At 51.4% G+C, this 16,895-nt stretch overlaps 4 protein-coding genes across 4 annotated transcripts; 2 read left to right on the forward strand and 2 right to left on the reverse strand.

The window, feature by feature from the left end:
* Nucleotides 1-316: 316 nt before the first annotated feature.
* On the forward strand, nt 317-2,164 carry N7477_006103 (uncharacterized protein; the record flags this gene model as incomplete). Its single annotated transcript, XM_056967766.1, has 9 exons — nt 317-347; nt 414-517; nt 564-853; nt 901-982; nt 1,036-1,073; nt 1,132-1,229; nt 1,287-1,681; nt 1,740-1,911; nt 1,965-2,164. The coding sequence occupies 9 exons, from the start codon at nt 317-319 to the stop codon at nt 2,162-2,164; spliced, it is 1,410 nt and encodes a 469-aa protein (XP_056822520.1).
* Nucleotides 2,165-2,770: 606 nt separating this feature from the next.
* On the reverse strand, nt 2,771-4,510 carry N7477_006104 (origin of replication complex subunit 5 family protein; the record flags this gene model as incomplete). Its single annotated transcript, XM_056967767.1, has 3 exons — nt 2,771-3,901; nt 3,961-4,338; nt 4,424-4,510. The coding sequence occupies 3 exons, from the start codon at nt 4,508-4,510 to the stop codon at nt 2,771-2,773; spliced, it is 1,596 nt and encodes a 531-aa protein (XP_056822521.1).
* A 1,039-nt stretch (nt 4,511-5,549) lies between these two features.
* N7477_006105 (uncharacterized protein) lies at nt 5,550-9,349 on the reverse strand (the record flags this gene model as incomplete). The annotated part of the gene is made up of 5 exons (XM_056967768.1): nt 5,550-6,649; nt 6,712-7,660; nt 7,725-7,950; nt 8,034-8,458; nt 9,083-9,349. The coding sequence occupies 5 exons, from the start codon at nt 9,347-9,349 to the stop codon at nt 5,550-5,552; spliced, it is 2,967 nt and encodes a 988-aa protein (XP_056822522.1).
* Nucleotides 9,350-12,890: 3,541 nt separating this feature from the next.
* Nucleotides 12,891-16,649, forward strand: N7477_006106 (DNA-directed RNA polymerase III core subunit RET1; the record flags this gene model as incomplete). The annotated part of the gene is made up of 3 exons (XM_056967769.1): nt 12,891-12,950; nt 13,015-13,778; nt 13,838-16,649. 3 exons carry the CDS (start codon nt 12,891-12,893, stop codon nt 16,647-16,649), a joined length of 3,636 nt encoding a protein of 1,211 aa, XP_056822523.1.
* Nucleotides 16,650-16,895: the final 246 nt, after the last annotated feature.

Consider the following 16,895-nt stretch of genomic DNA (forward strand, 5'->3'; position numbering starts at 1 on the left):
CGGACAAATTGGAGCAAACTGAATCTTCAGCGAGTCGCTGACTCGGAGTGAAACCATCGGTTGCTTCAGTCCTTGCTGTCAAATAGGAACAGTCTTATCCTGTGCTTGAGGCACGCTGGGAACACGTTCAAAGCTAGGGCGTGCTTTCGTCTCCGCAACGTGCTGATACCGCCACCCATCAGCATCCTCGCCTCGCCTCAGGAAATGTAAAAAGTAAAGAGGGTTACTTCATCTTGAGACGCTTACGTCTTGCTTTCTGCTACCAAATCATTTGTGCCCTCCCAGGCTGAGTGTTCATCGAACTCTGCCACCAAACATGGCGGCAGACATCCCTGGCTTTTACTATGGTAAGTCGGGGCGAGTTTGCTTGCACTCTGCGCCTGTCCTGGGGCATGGCTAAAACACGTCCACAGATCCGGAGAAGAAAAAATACTTTAAGATTCAGGCCAACCATGTCGCACCTCCAGGATCACAGTATTCCAAGGAATCCATCAAGAGAAAACGCAAGGACAAAGAGGTTAGCATGAGAGACTCTTCGCCAAAGAGCATGCTAACCTCCTTAGAAACACGAGAAGAGAGTCCAGATCAAACAACGTGAAGCTCGAGAGACGGTCCGCAAAGCGGCTTTCCTGCACCACCCGTTGCTCGGTGCCTACAGAGAGATCGGGTCTCCACTCCCTGCTACAGCCCGACTCGACCACCAAGCGCAAATTTATGCGAGTCAATTACGGCGGAAAAAGCTCCACCAGTTCGAGCCTTTCCCGAAAGACTACTCCATACGCCATGTCTTGAGGAACCCTCGCTCGGGGATTCTAATAGCTAGTGGTCATCATGGAGGTTCCTCATCAGCCTCGTACGTCCCCTTGCTCCGAGAATATTACTACCGCTGACAATATGTAGAATATGCTTTCCAGATCCTGACGAAGAGCAATGGACGTATGATCGCACTATGGAGCGAATGCTCTTCAAAGACAACTTCAGAGTAAGTTCTCTGCGCTTCTTAGATGGAAAGATGCCAACACTGATTCCTTCCAGTTATCTTCAATATCATTGAGTCATACAGGCTATCTCTTGTATGTCCATCACTGTCCATTAGTCACCTCGTCTCAATATTGTTGCTGATCAACCCAGGGCAACAATGGACAGCGGTCCAGAAGGCGAAAGCTATCTCGCAACTCGCATGCTTCCAGACCCTGATGAGGACGGTGACTATCGCTGGCCTAACATCTGTAAGTCCCTGTTTGTTTTATCTCTATCTTTCCACCGATTTAACACGACACACGAAGTTGCACACCCCATCCGCATCAACACCACATCCTCGATGTGGTGTTCAGCAGCATGTCCGACCGGCAACAAAGCTCTCTTCGCCATCGGCACCTCAGACGGGCTACACACACTCGAAGGTTTCGGCAGTCACTGGACTCTTTCGCAAAAGCCATTTCCGGGCGAAGTAAGTGCAAACAGTCCAAACTTCCGTCGACATGGTAATTCCACGCACGCGAGCGTCAACGCAGTGGAGTGGCTTTCGTCGGATGTCATTGCCTCGGGGCTCAGAAATTCAACGATCTTCCTCCATGATCTCCGCAGTGGAGGCAGTGCTGCACGACTCAAACACCCCCATTCAGTCTCCAAGATTCGCAAGGTCGATGAGTATCGAATGGTCGTTGGAGGGTACAACTCAGTACGTGAAGGCCTCACTCTACTCTAACCCTAGCAAGCTACGCTAACACTTGGACCAGCTTCAAATGTATGACATACGTTTTGCCCCAGAACCAGACGGCAAAGGCAAAAAGCCTAAGCCAAAACACTGGCGCCATAGCTCTACCCGTCCCTACTTGACCTTCCCCGACTACTCTCCCGATGTGATCCCGGACTTTGATGTCAGCACCGAGCTCAGTCTGGTGGCAAGCGGTATGCACATTTCCCAATTGCTCTATAGTTGCAACTACTGATCCTAACGCCAGCCTCGGATGACCGCAAAATCCAACTCTTCTCCCTCCAGACGGGCACTCCAGTCGCCTCGCCTCTTTCAAAGTACCGATACTCCGATCCGATTACGTGCGTATGCTTTGAATCGAGTGAAGGCCAGTTGAATCGTCATGGGCCTCAGACTCCCAGCCTCTTGGTTTGTGCAAAAGCTACAGTTGACCAGTGGATCTGGTAGTTTTATCGGGAATGCCCGCATCTTCTGGTTATAAGTTCTTGCCACGACTGCATTTGTCGGAGCTTGAAGTGTCACGCATCATGCCAGTTACGAAGTCATGCAACAATCATACTGTTTTCACAATTTCCGTTCCGGTCTAAAGTAGACTCATTACGAGTAGGAAAGCCCGTTGACTCAAGGGACCGCGTTGCCTGTAGTCGGCGATAAGGCCGACCCTTCGCAAGTAGTAGTAGCTCTGGGGGTGACTGACGAGACTCCAGGCGCGCTCAATAATGGAAATCAGTCTGTAGATCACGGTTTCGGCTATGACTGCCTCAAATCGAGATCTAAAAGAGCTGTCTCCCCAAACAGTTGCCGCCGCCCATCCCCCTTCTTCGCTGCCCGATTTTCTTTGCCCGTGCCTTTCCTCTACCTTCGCCCTCTACACTGTTCAAGAATGCACGTACAAATGAGTTTAATCGAAGATGACCATGCAAGAACGGGTATAATTCATCTAGGATATTCTATATCCTAGATGCCATGCAAATGAAGAAACACCAAAACCAAATGCCAACACCACACCCCAGCCTTGCCTGTCCCACCTAAAGTTGAATCTTACACAATACCTCAATCCAAACCACCAGCCAACCACTCTCCAACCTCCACACCAATCCCCTTAGCCAGCTCACCAATCCAGTCCCCAGAAACATTCACACACCACTTCTCTCCCGCATCAGCACTGGTGTTGCCACTTCCCATGCTGGTTACTCCGACGTGGCCGGAGGCTGGGACGACGAGACGTAGACGCCGTAGTGTGGCCAGCTCGGTGTAGATCGAGTCTGCTACGGCGCTGGTGCGAATGGGATTTGCGGGTGGATTGGGATCGATAGCGTGGTAGATAGCTAAAAGGCGTTCTAGAGGGAATGGGCGTGCTGTGAGGATTGTCGAGGGGCCTGTGATACCACCGCCTCCGGTGGCGGAGGTTGTTGCGGACGATGTGGCAAATGCAGAAGAGAGTGTTGATTTTGTAATTCGAGTTTTGGTTCGTTTGCCCTTTTTGTTTGGTGTCGAGGCGTTCTCGCTGGCGGCTGCTCTATCTTCGGCTTGGGCTTGGGAGAGGACCTTTAAGCGGCGACGATGATGGGCACGCTTGTTGCGTGCTGAGAGCGAGGAGGAGGAGAATTTGGAGAAGAAAATTGTATCAAGACGCTGTGGAGTATGGGATGCCAGATACGCTGATGTCAAGATCAATGTAGAGAAGTATGGCAGTGACGGGAGAGCGGAGGGAGGTGTTTTCGTTGCCAATGGGGCTCTGGAAGTCTTGAGCAGACCAGATGATTCCTCGGGTACGATCCGGTGCACTAGTGCGGATTCTCCCTCGTGCCGGAATAGAGCTCTGTTTTTCAACAGCAGATGCGAAAAGTCCCATTCAGTGTTCCCGCCGGGCGGAGCTTCGCCTTGCACCACTGGAACCACAAACAGAGGCCAAAGTTTCTCGCAAATTGATAGGAAATTTGGAATCGAGCCTGCTGTCGGCCCAACGAGTGTATCATAAATAGTCGCAACGAAGTGAGGGTATATCCGTGAGGTGACTTCCTCCGGCAAACCCTCTACCACAGGCGTCGGAGAAGCCAGCAGGATTTCAATGGATTCTTTGCGCGTATAAGATGGGAAGCTGATATGAGGTACCGCCGCATCCTGCAGGAACAGAGGCCGAGGAGTCGATCCGAGCACGAGAACGACGCAGAGCGATGGGATCTGCTAGTATGTTAGTAACGATAGTAGAGCTTTTAGCCTGACGGGTTGAAGTCACTCACGATTTCTCCAAGTCGGGCCAGCGCCGACAACAGCGTATGCGGCGCCTCCCTTTGTCGGTCGATCTCGTCCAGTACCAGCACGAATTTCCCTTGTTTTTCTGCGGCTCTTGAGGCAAGACATTCTTCCAGAAGAACCGCAAGTGAGCTGACGTGCTCGCATCGTCCCTTGCCAAACTTCTCCCACTCGTCTTTCTGACCCACTGCCTCCAGTGTATTCCAGAGAATCTTTGTCAAGAGATGGCGCCCTGTAATGCACTCCGTGCTCCGGACAACTGCGTGCGGAATCTCAAGGGTTGAGAGAACGCTGCGGATGATGGTCGATTTGCAGGTCGCAGAAATTCCATGGACAACTAGTGTTGGCGGGCTAGGGATAGAGGGCTTTCGCACAGGCTCTAATGTTAGCAATATGATCAAATCGAGCTTTACAGCGCTGCGGAGTCCTCAAGCCGCGGAAGCTACTCACATGGAGGAGATTAGCTAGTTGCCGCGCCTGAACCTCCCGACATGGCCATTGTGCACTCAGGGAGCGCGCAACTTCAATTGGCTGCATGTGTCGATTCTTCCTTTGAATTCGTTGGTTGGCGATGCGCAAAGGGTCGAGTCGATGCGGGTTGTGGCTTGTCGCCGAAGCCGATCCCTAGCTACACGTGACCTCACGGCGCGTTGAAAGAAGAAGATTGTCTACTCGTTGAAATGTATACAGGGGTTTTTTAATCACCATTGAGGTCTACAGAGGGCCTTTCGTTCAGAAGAAATTGATATCCGATGATACAGTACAGCGATGCAAGTAGTGTGTGTGGAGAGGCATATGCGTTGCGAAAACTTGGAATCAAGCAACAAGACAGTGAACACTGTCCTTGTCTGCAACCGACCCGTGAATTCAGAACGGCCACATAAAAGCTGCCCATCTCCAAGTAATGCCATCTCAGGACAGTTCGTTGTCGAGAAGATGAGTCGAGTCCGAACCACTCCGATCATTTTCATAGAATCATCTCGGAGCATGCTCTTACCGAGACATTCGGCACAAGCACAACACAGCACGAAATGCAATGGGAACAATCAAAATGCAAAGTACAGAGCGTAAGTAGAGAAAAAATGGTGAGAAAACACGAGGCAGGAAAAAAAAATGGTGAAGCGCGAGACAGGATGACGAGGACATCATTGCAGAGGAATGATACTTCAAATCACCAGAGTCACGCAAAAAGCCGAGACTTGTAGCACCAGTGGAAACAAATGAAAAAGGGAGGGGGGAAGCAAAATACAGAATGGAATATGGAAAATGGAAAGAATGAACAAGGCTGCGGAGCACAGGCTGAGAAAGAAAATGAGGCTCCGATGCGGGACTGCACAAAGATTGTATGCAGAATGCAACACGTAAGTTCTTGCCAGATGTTATGGTAGTCATGACGCATTGCTTGATGCAAAGCATATATGCAGGTATGCAGGCGAAACAGATGGGGGAGAGATGAATGAATGAGTTGCAACCGAGGGAATCATGAAGTATGCAACTGGCCCGTCTGATGAGTCTGTGAAAGGTCCGTGAAATCATCAAATATCGTGGCAATCGTGACTATGGTACAAGTCATTGTTTAGAAGTAGGCATAGAGGGGAGGGTTCGGCGATCCGAAGTTGTTGGCTGGGGGTGCCTGCATGTTATTGTATGCCGAAGGACTCTCGCCAGGTCCATTGGGCGGGGTGTTGTTGGAAGAGCTTCCGGGAGTGGGGAGATAGCCGCCGTTGAAGTTCGAGCCGTTCGTCGGTCCCTGATACATGAAAGGCTTCTGGAGCATCTTCGGGATTTGCGCGTTGGGGGCACTGTTGGGGGGAAGCTCATTCGGAGTGGCCTGGCCACTGCTGTTGCCACTGCTGCGGCCAGAGCCCTCGGCATTTAACATCTTGCCAGCAATACGACGTCCGTGAGGAGTCTGTCGAATGGTAGGCAGAATGGGTCGGATTGCGTCCACGATGTGCTGGCGAGTTTCCGGATCGGCAAAGTCCATGGCAGTCTGGACAACGTAGTTGGCGAACGAGTCACGGAGCATCTGGTCAAGCTGGTTGCCCTGCAGCATCTCCTCAATCATATCACGTCGAGAGGCATTGTCAGCAGTGCGAAGGCACTTCTCGATAACATTGGAGCTGAACTTTTGCTTGGACAGAGAAGCTACATTGCCTGCGAAGGTACGGCACATTGGGCTGGTAAACTTTGGCTCTGCAAGATCCAAGATGTACTGGACCACGTAATTTCCAAACGGATCCTGGACTAAGGCAAACGAGTTTGCGGTGATCTGAGCGATCAACTTGGCCTTCTGATCTCCCGAGGCATGGTCGATGCAGCGCTGCAAGACACAGCAGCCATGGCGATGAGTGCCCACAGTGACGCAGTGGGTGCCAACGGCTTCATAGATGAACTCAGCATCTTCTGCCCCCAGGCGGTTAAGGCACTTTTGGATGACATGGTTGCCGTTCAAATCCTGGACCAGGTCAACAACGTGCTGCTTAAGAGCTCGAATAACAGTCTTGGTTTGTTCAGGTGTCGAAATAAACTCGATCATTTTTTGCAGAGCCCGAGTGCCATGCTGGTTCAGTGCAATGGTGACCAGCTTGGGAGCGGCGTTGTCGATCAGAGCGGTTCGCTGCTCGTCATTGGAGAACTCGAGAAGCTTCTGGCACAGATAATTACCGAAAGGATCTATTGAATGGTGAATTAGTAAAGGAAACTAGTCATACAACATGGGTAATATGATTGCATACCAGTCATCAGTTCAATGACGTGCATATAAGTCTCACTGAAGATCAGTTGAACATGGTCCGGGTTGCGTTCCTCGAGCTTGCGCTGCAAGTAACGGCAACCATGCTGGTCTTTACACAAACTGTACAGTTCACCTTTGAAATGCTCCAGGGGGAAGTTCGTGAAGCGGGTGAGCTGAGAGGCCTCACCCTCGGTCTGGCGACGCTGAGTGGGAGCTCCCCGAGAAGCAGCCTCAGGCAATCGGTATCCACCAGCGTAGTTGGGGTAGCCACCGAAAGCGTTTGTACCAAAGGCACCAGGCATCTGATTGGGAGCCGGGGTCGGCTGGCCAACATAGCCTTGAATACCATAGTTGTAGAGGGGGAAGGGCATGCCGGCAGAGCCAACAGACCCAGAGACAGCAGGGCTGGGCGCTGCCGAGGTCATCTGAGGACCAAAGGGCGCGGCGCTTGCCTGAAGCATCGTTTGAGTGGTCTGGTTCATCTTCGAGCCATCGGATTCGGGCGAATCTTGCTTGATAGGTCGGTTTACTGTACCGTTGGGAATGCGACCGAGGCTGGCGTTGTGTTGGTGAAGATGCTCAGCATGATTCTTAGGCGGAGTGATGGCAACGTCAAACCCGTTACCCTTGACAGTTGGCAGATCGTTGGTAGAGTAAGAAGGCTGAAGAACAGTGGGGCGGCTTGTGGGGACAGGGGTCGAAGCCTCCGAGTTGCGCTCAGTGGGGAAGGTGAAACCACCCTCAAGTGAGTGACGAGAGATGTGGCGAGAGTGTACCCCGCTTCCGTGATCTTCGTGGGTCGGGCTGCTCAGATGATCTAGACGAAGTGAAGCTGAATTGTTCTGAGGCATGCTAGAGTGAGTCGAGCGATGACGACTGTGATAAGGATACGAGTCAGGGCCCGGAGTACGAGGGTTGGCCAGATCAACTGCATCAGGGTTGGCGGATAGCTGGTCGATCCGTGTCAGAAACTATCCATTTACGATCGATTGCAACGAACAGGGCAAAACTTACAATGTTTGAGCCGCCCCGGCGATAGAGAGTCGGAAACTTGTCATCAGGCTCAGTCATCTTCATGTAGCCCTGAATATCGGGAGTAGAAAGTCGGTGCTCGGCATTGAACGCGTGCTTCTCATTATCGCGATTGAAGAGGTGCTTAGTACCAGCAAACGAATCATTTCCCACGTTTGAACGGTAAGTGCTGGAAAAATTGTTTGAAGGCAGCGAGTACCGGTGCACACTATTGTTGTCAGCCATGATTTTGTCAAAGACTTTTTTCGCCCAACATCTGATATGGGTCAATGCCAATGAAAGGAAACTCACGAGGGTGCGGGACGAAGAGTAGAGGGATCCACGATATAGTCCTCCTTTTCGGAGTTACGGCGAGAACCAGGAAGAGAGTGACCAGCAAAACGATCAACAGATCCGTGAGCCGCATGCGAAGGAGCTTGCGGCGAAGTAAGCTGGGACCCGGCGAACGCACTGAAAAAGCCAGGTGACGATGTCACACTAGAGGTAGAAAAACGACCAGGGCGAGAAATTGCAGTGGATAGCGGCGCATCACGGTACTCAGGCGGAGTCGTGGGCTCACTGACAGGACCAGACAAGCCAGCCTTCGCGAGATCACGAGCCAGCTGGTCCATTTCATTCTTTTCTTTTTCGTGCTGCATATCGAGCAGTTTCATGTCCTCTTCAAAGCGCCGTTTCTGCTCACGCATGTACTCAATGTGTTGTCGCTTTTTTTCGAACTGGATACAGTCAGACTGGAATTCGACGAATGATCAGAGTAGCAGGGTCACACAGATGTATGATTTCTGCAGAGCAATAGGAAGTGGGCCGAAGAAAGAGGAAATGGATAATATCGCAGTGACGTCGCGAGGACGTCGAGGGAAGGGGGAAGTAAAATGCTGGAAAGGCAGAGAGAACAGACGAAAGGATGCTGAAGGTGGCAGTCTTTAAATAGAGAGGTATCAGGCAGCAGAGAGGTTCCCGTAGGTACAGAGATGTAGCCATGCAGGCACAGAGGTGGAAGCACATGCAGGGAAATAGTGAACGAGACTTGGGGGTTGCTCGAACGCGAAGTGAGAATGACGGGTCAATATGAGATGGCAGCCTTGAGAAGTTGGAACAATCAGATTCTGGCAGGAGACCGCTGCCTTGAGAGTCTGGAACGATCCGTGCCATTTCGCAAGCCCAAATTGGCAACGCGACTAAGCGTGATCAGACATCAAGCGAGAGATCCTCGCCGCCTTGTCCCAACGTTATCAAGACCAGCAATATCATTTTCACCGTCACATCTGCACAGCGCGTAAATCGATCCCCCTTCCCCGAAGATGGACGGAAAACAGACTACAAGGAAACACTATGCTTACCGAGGACAGCAGATCCAAAGGATCCGGAGTTTGGGCAGGGCCCTGGCTCAGATAATTCCATGATGATACCTTGCTCGAATCCGTTGTGAAACGACGTTGTAGGTTGGCGCGAACATCCCCCGTGGGACGCGAGAACCCTGGTACATAATTCGAATGACCTGGCGAAAGCGCACTATAGCCCGGGAAGGCAGACTCCGACGGAGGGGATCGAGGAGACGGAAATCGAAGCTCATCGAGGCGTTCGCTGAGCCCATTTTTGAAAGCCATGGCGGGCACAAGCAGCCGAGAGTCCAACTACAGTCCAACAGAGCTAGGTCAGCATGAATATGTTTCCAATCACAAAAAAAGCTAGCAACGAGCTTTAAGTTTCCGCTCACGCCGCCCTAGGTATACAGCAGCCAAGTCGCGAAGGCAGGGAAAGGGTGAGGGGGTGCTTGTGGTGGGCTGGCGGTGTGGGCGTTTGGAGGGTCGTCTCAAGTAAGGGGAAGGGGGGTCGGGGAGGGGCTGAGGGGGGTGTGGCAGGCACGATCTCCGCGAAAAAAGACCGTACTCACACAAATGAACGCCTCGAGAGGGTAAGAGAGAACTAGTTCAAAGGTCGATATCCAAGGACCAAGTCGAAGTCATCTAAGGACGTTGTGTGGGAGAAAAAAAAATCCAAGGCCGGTGTGTACCTGAAAAGTGCGGAGATCAGCCGCAGGGAGTTGCAGAGTGGGATGGAGCAACTTACCGCTAATCCCCCACTTAGCGAAACACGGAGAATTCAGTAAACGAATGTGTTAACGCGAACAGAGAGCTATCAGTGTCAAAAAAAAAGGGGGACCGGGGGAAGATAGTTGTACACGACGAGGAGAGGGGCGAAAGTTGAAGAGGCTGGGAAGACGAAGAGTCCAGAGCGGGGAGACTTTCAACCCTAATCGGGTTTGGCCGTACGAACAACTCTTTACACCCCAATTTCCTCACCAATTGCATCGATTACCCTAGCTTCTTCCTATTCTCGACCATTTTACGTTCAATACAATACTGCATCCTGGACTCCCATCGGGGTTTCTTGCGCGAGGGTCAAACTACGCCAGTGAGAAGTAGACGGCCACAGCAGATGATCGCCAGAATTACTCGGAAATCATCTAGGGGCCGAGCGTGATTGGAGAGGCTCTGGATTTTGCACTACCTGAGGTGCAGCTCTCGACAGAGCCTGGGGTAGGCCTTCATCGCTACGGCTCGAGATCCGAAGGTCAGTTCCAAGTCGGCCTGGTACCAGTACTGTCACCGTCACTGGTCCCATGGGATGGGCGCAAGGGGCCAGAGGCGGAGAGCGAAGAATGCGCTGTTCGCGAGAGCGTGGCAGATGCAGGTGCATTTTCCACGCCACTGTATCATTTCAGTCAAGTGGAGACGCGCCGAGTGGTGCAGCGCCCGAAGTTGTGACAGCGGATCGCCCTCTAATGCCACCGCACGGGGCATGTCAGATGTACCTGATCGGGTTTCAGTGTCGGTCCCGGTTACTGTACCAGTAGTAATTTGGTAGATTCCGTCATGCAAGTCTCAAGTGTTAGGAGCACCGAGTCGCAGAGGTCGTCGTATCTAGGATGAAAAGGCGCTATGGTTCATGGTTCGTGGTTCGCGCCCCGTTGTACCCAAGGTTCACGGTGTTTCTTTGTGGACACGCGCCAGGAATCACTCGATGGAGTAGCCAAATGAAATGATAAGGACTCGGGCCTCAAGAGAAGCGGTGAACGTGATACAAGCCATCCGTGCTGATCGTGGTTGAAGCCCCTGATCCACCGAATGACGAGCATACAGTACCAGCGCTGTTGTGGAGATCCTGCACGAACCCCAGTCGTCCCCTCGGAGGGCTCTGACTTATTCTAATCGGCCTTGCGATCGCCAATCATTGCCGAACACCTTTCGCCCTCTCTGGAATGCCAATCCCTACGATCGTACGGATCTCTCTCTTGGGCTGTGACGTGATGATCTCCCCGTTCCCTAGTCTCCAACCCTAGGAAGATGATGCATCCAATCCCTCTCCGCGGGACTATTGCCTGCTAGTACGGTTTCTTCGCGGGAGCCGAGCCTGGCGCCCTTTACTGGCGCCCTTTACCTTTGGGAGCCCAAATGAACCACAGAACTGGGGAACCCTTTCATGCCCAACGCCAGAAGTTGCGCCTCGGCCGATTCGCAATAATCTCGCACGCCAGCTCAAATTTCCAACCGAGATTCCATGTTTCGGCCTTCGATCATTATCTGTTCCTCTCGCTCCCCAGGTCTTGACAAGACAAGAACATTGGACAGTGCAGGGTCATCTGGCCATCTAGCCCAGGATCTGGGCAAACCAACCCTAAAGCTTTGCTCCACCTCCCTGCGCCCACTATTTCTAGACCAATAATCGTGATTCGGTTCTAGCCCTATAGTATGAGTAGTCTCGGATATTAATACGTCTTTTTGTCTAACCGTAAACTAAATTCCTCGTTTCCCGAGCCTGGTCTTCAGCCACGTGTGCCGGTCTTTTTTGTTCCAACCAAGCTTGGATCCCAGGTCTTTTGCATTTTGGGTTCGGTCTGGGGCTTCCCCGTAAGTACTCCCTGCTGAATCCGTCGCTGTTTGTTCTGAAAAATCCGGGTACACACTACTGGCACTGGTGCCCATTTCTAGGCAGTGGCGAGTCTCGGAGTTGCGGTCAAGTCATTATTTGCCACAATCATCCTCGGTATCGTAGCCAGATTTGAGCAAATCAAAGTACCATCGGCGCTGTGGTCATCCGTGTAACGGCGCTATTAATACTTCCTGCTCCACGAGTGATTTGTTTAGTCTCTTCCTTCGCTTCCTTCACTCCAGCGATGCCGCGTTATCTCTGTGATTCTCAATTGTTGACCGTTCGGCCTTGCTTCTCTCATTGGCCAAGCCCAGGATAAAGCCGTTACATTTGTATAGTGTACTGTGCTCTGCGTAGTAACTCTCCCCGAGTCTTCGCTATGTCATGACCTTGATTAATCAAGTATGACGTATCGGCTATTGAAACTGTCTGTGCAAACATAAATAACAGTTGGTGCTGGCCACCTTGTGTGAAGAGTCAAGGCTGCGACTTACTGGCTGACCTAGGCGGGGTTGCATTGGATACAACCCGAGCTCTATGGGACAAGGCCTCATGAATTTGGATTTGATAGACTTCAGTCACTCCAAAAAAGCCCTCGAGCAATATCTAAGATTCCAGCTGGTCGGATCAGTAGACTTATCAGCAGGATCCAAAGCAGCATCCTGTCTGCAACAGGTGGGGAACTTTTGATAACCCTGCCTGGCCATGGGGAAGTACGCGCAGACATGATTGCCGATCAAATTATACTACTTTTTTGTAAGTCTTCCGATGGTCTCAATCCGCCTTCATCGTGGGTATTTCATCATGAGGAGTTGTGATTCTTCGTGTCGACATCTGAAGGAAACCCCGCAGATATACATTTAGCTTCGGTGGGGGGAGAGCGAGCCCCAACCCCAGGACCGACCCTATGATGTACCTCAGGAAATTATACCGAGACTTCAGTCAAGTCACTAATCACCAAGAGACATCATTCTGCATTTCGAAGTAGCGCAAGTCATTTCTCTTCACTTGCAGATAAGAAGCGATAACTGCCTCAGGTACACATATACTAACCGGTTAGGGATAGCAGACTGATTAGATAAGCGGTCTCCAAATTTCTCGGCCTTTCCCCTCCATGAGATATGCGACGACGCATACCAGATCAGCCTCTCTCTCGAACGTTCGCGTGGCTTTCAATTTCGAGATTGCAGACTCATTCCCATCTGCTCTCGGAAAATGCCACCCCGCAAGAGGTCGCAACCTTCTGCGGCCAGCCAGGCCCGGCGCCCGTCAGAGGTAACAAAACTTTTTTCTACCCGCGCGTAGTCTCGTCTCAGAACGGTCATGCTAATTCCCAGAGGAAAAGGCTTCGAATCAGCCAGCTGCTGAAATCCTTAGTGGTAAGCGCCATTCTTTCGCTGCCACGGACTCGAACCAGCAGACCAAGTCCAACGACGCTGCCAACGACCAGCGTCCCAAATACAAGCCCAAGGACCCTTTTGATGCACTTCTGGAGCCCTTTTACTACAATAAATCCTTGACCGACCCGATCGACACTGCCAAGGACAAATGGAACCTGCTCCCTGCTTTCCTCAAAGTCAAGGGTTTGGTGAAGCAGCACATTGACTCATACAACTACTTTGTCGAAGTGCAACTGAAGAAGATCGTGGAGTCAAGCTCGACTATTCGCAGTGATGTGGATCACCAGTTCTATATTAAGTTCACCGACATCTACGTTGGCTCACCAAGACGCTCCGACGAGACTCAGGATTCCGGTATCGATTTCCAGTCCGATGTGACACCACAGGAATGTCGTCTTCGTGATACGACTTATGCTGCGCCTATCCTTGTCGATTTCGAGTATGTCCGTGGTCGCCAAAGAGTTATCCGGCGGGGTGTCTCTATTGGTCGGATGCCAATTATGCTTCGCAGCTCCAAGTGTGTGCTGGCGAACAAGACCCCTGCCCAGATGACGGTTCTCAATGAGTGTCCGCTGGACCCGGGTGGTTACTTCGTTGTGAACGGTACAGAGAAGGTCATTCTTGTTCAGGAACAGCTGAGTAAGAACCGAATCATCGTCGAAACGGACCCGAAGAAGGAGATTGTTCAGGCCTCAGTGACCAGGTATGTTGGAAAATCTTCATCTCTTGATATTGATTGATACTTATTGACTCTCCTGATAGTTCTTCCAATGAGCGAAAGTCAAAGAGTTACATCGTTCTCAAGAAAGACAAGCTCCACGTGAAACACAACGTGCTCAGTGAAGACATTCCAATCGTGGTGTTGCTGAAAGCCATGGGAATTCACACCGACAAGGAGATGTTGCAGCTCGTTGCTGGTTCTGACGCCTTGTACCAAGAAAACTTTGCGATCAACTTCGAGGAGGCGATCAATTTGGGAATTTTCACCCAACAGCAAGCCCTGGAGTGGATTGGTACTCGGATCAAGATCAACCGCAAGCAAGGCGCTTACCGCCGTACTCATGTTCAAGAGGCTGTCGAGGCGATTGCTACGGTTATCATTTCTCATATTGAGGTCAAGGACATGAATTTCCGACCAAAGGCTATCTACGTCGCCCACATGGCACGTCGTGTGTTGATGGCTAAAAACGACGCGACCATGGTTGATGACCGCGATTATCTCGGAAATAAGCGTTTGGAATTGGCTGGCCAAATGCTGGCTTTGCTTTTCGAGGATCTGTTCAAGAAATTCTGCTTCGACATCAAGATGAACATTGATAAAGTCTTGAACAAGCGTAACCGAGCTGAACAATTCGACGCATGGAGTGTCATGAGTATGCATGGCAACCACATCACCCAGGGAATGAATCGTGCCATCTCGACGGGTAACTGGAGCTTGAAGCGTTTCCGCATGGAGCGTGCTGGTGTGACCCACGTTCTCAGTCGTCTGAGTTACATTGCCGCACTTGGTATGATGACTCGTATTAGCAGTCAGTTCGAGAAGACCCGGAAGGTCTCGGGTCCTCGTGCTCTGCAGCCTTCCCAGTTCGGTATGCTGTGTCCTGCAGATACTCCCGAGGGAGAGGCTTGCGGTCTGGTTAAAAACTTGGCTCTCATGACACATATCACCACCAACGACGAGGAGGGCCCCGTGCGAAACTTGATATTCATGCTGGGTGCTGAGGACATCTCAACTGTCGGCGGAATGCAGCTTTATGCCCCTGGATCCTACACCATCTCAATCAACGGAACACCGACTGCTTTGACACGACGACCCAAGTATTTCCTGAATTCATTCCGCAGGCTACGCCGCATGGGGAGAATTTCAGAGTTTGTGAGTATTTACATCAACCACCACCAGCGCGCTGTTCACATCGCAACTGATGATGGTCGAATCTGTCGGCCCCTCATTGTCGTTGAGAATGGCAAGTCGCGGGTCCGTCGTCACCATCTTGAGAAGTTGCGTGCTGGTACCATGGAATTCGACGATTTCCTTGCTCAGGGTCTGGTCGAATACGTCGACGTGAACGAGGAGAACGATTCCTACATCTCCATCTACGAAAAGGATATCAACGAGGCCCACAGTCATCTTGAGATCGAGCCTTTTACTGTCCTGGGTGCCGTTGCGGGTCTCATTCCCTATCCTCACCACAACCAATCTCCTAGAAACACATATCAGTGTGCCATGGGTAAACAAGCTATTGGTGCGATTGCTTCGAATCAGTTCCAGCGTATTGATTCTATTCTCTATCTCATGGTGTACCCCCAGAAGCCCATGGTCAAGTCACGAACCATCGAGTTAACCAAGTACGACCAACTACCTGCTGGTCAAAATGCCACTGTGGCTGTGATGAGTTACTCTGGTTACGATATCGAGGATGCTCTGGTGCTGAACAAGGGCTCGGTGGACCGCGGATTCGGACGTTGCCAGGTCTTCCGTAAGTATGTCACCAACCTGAAGAGTTACCCCAACGGTTTGAGAGATCGTCTCCACGGGCCGGAGTATGAAAATGATGCTCCCATTCGCAAACACGCTCTACTCGAAAGTGACGGTTTGGCTGCTGTGGGTGAAGAGGTCAAGGCCGGCGAAGTCTACATCAACAAGGTTACTCCCGACGCCGCGCAAACCATGGGCATTCCAGGCTCCGACTCTGGCAAACCCACGGACTGGAAGCCTATGCCCATGACCTACAAGCTTCCTGATCCTGCTTATATTGACAAGGTCATGGTCTCAGCCACCGAGGGTGAGACCCAGCTCCTCAAGGTGCTGACCCGTCAGACCCGCCGCCCAGAAGTCGGTGATAAGTTCTCCTCTCGTCACGGACAGAAGGGAGTCGTAGGTATCATCGTTGATCAAGCCGACATGCCCTTCACCGACCAGGGTATCAACCCCGACATCATCATGAACCCGCACGGTTTCCCCTCTCGAATGACAGTCGGGAAGATGTTGGAACTTGTTTCCGGGAAAGCAGGTGTTCTGTCCGGTCAACACGGTTACGGTACCTGCTTCGGCGGTAGCCCTGTCCAGGAAATGTCCCAAATCCTGATCGATCACGGATTCAGTTATGGTGGAAAGGATATGCTTACCTCCGGTATCACGGGTGAACCACTTCCGTTCTACGTCTTCACTGGCCCGATCTATTACCAGAAATTGAAGCACATGGTTCAAGACAAGATGCACTCGCGTGCTCGCGGTCCGACTGCAACTCTGACTCGCCAGCCTACCGAGGGTCGTTCGCGCGATGGTGGTCTTCGTCTCGGTGAGATGGAGCGTGATTGTCTGATCGCCTACGGTACCAGTCAGCTGTTGCTCGAGCGTCTAATGATCTCTTCTGATCGCCATGAGGTCGACGTCTGCGAGAAGTGTGGTTTCATGGGTTACCTTAATTGGTGTTCACGATGCAAGTCGTCTCGTTCGGTCGTGAAGATGGTCCTTCCTTACGCCGCGAAGCTTCTCATCCAGGAACTCATGAGTATGAATGTTTCCGCTCGTCTGAAGCTTGATGACGAGTTCCCGGAAATGAAGGGTCGTTAGGGAATGATGGAACAGGAGTTCGGCTACGGTGTTATGGAAACAAAAAGCAGCACGTCAGTGCATCCGGTTACGCTCAGTGTATGTATATGGTCTTGCATGAATGGCATAGCGCGGCGATTTGAATATTATCCGGCCCAAATCTCGTAGACATAGACTATCGAAGACGTAAAACATTTAATTTTCTTTTTGTTGAAGCACTTGAGAATTAAAGATCCACAAAACCCCGCATACGAAATCACGACCCCC

The sequence above is a fragment of the Penicillium maclennaniae genome (genome assembly GCF_028827695.1).
Source record: "Penicillium maclennaniae strain IBT 15551 chromosome Unknown utg000005l:1.0-2652337.0:1.0-2654196.0, whole genome shotgun sequence".
Classification (NCBI taxonomy): Eukaryota; Fungi; Ascomycota; class Eurotiomycetes; order Eurotiales; family Aspergillaceae; genus Penicillium; species Penicillium maclennaniae.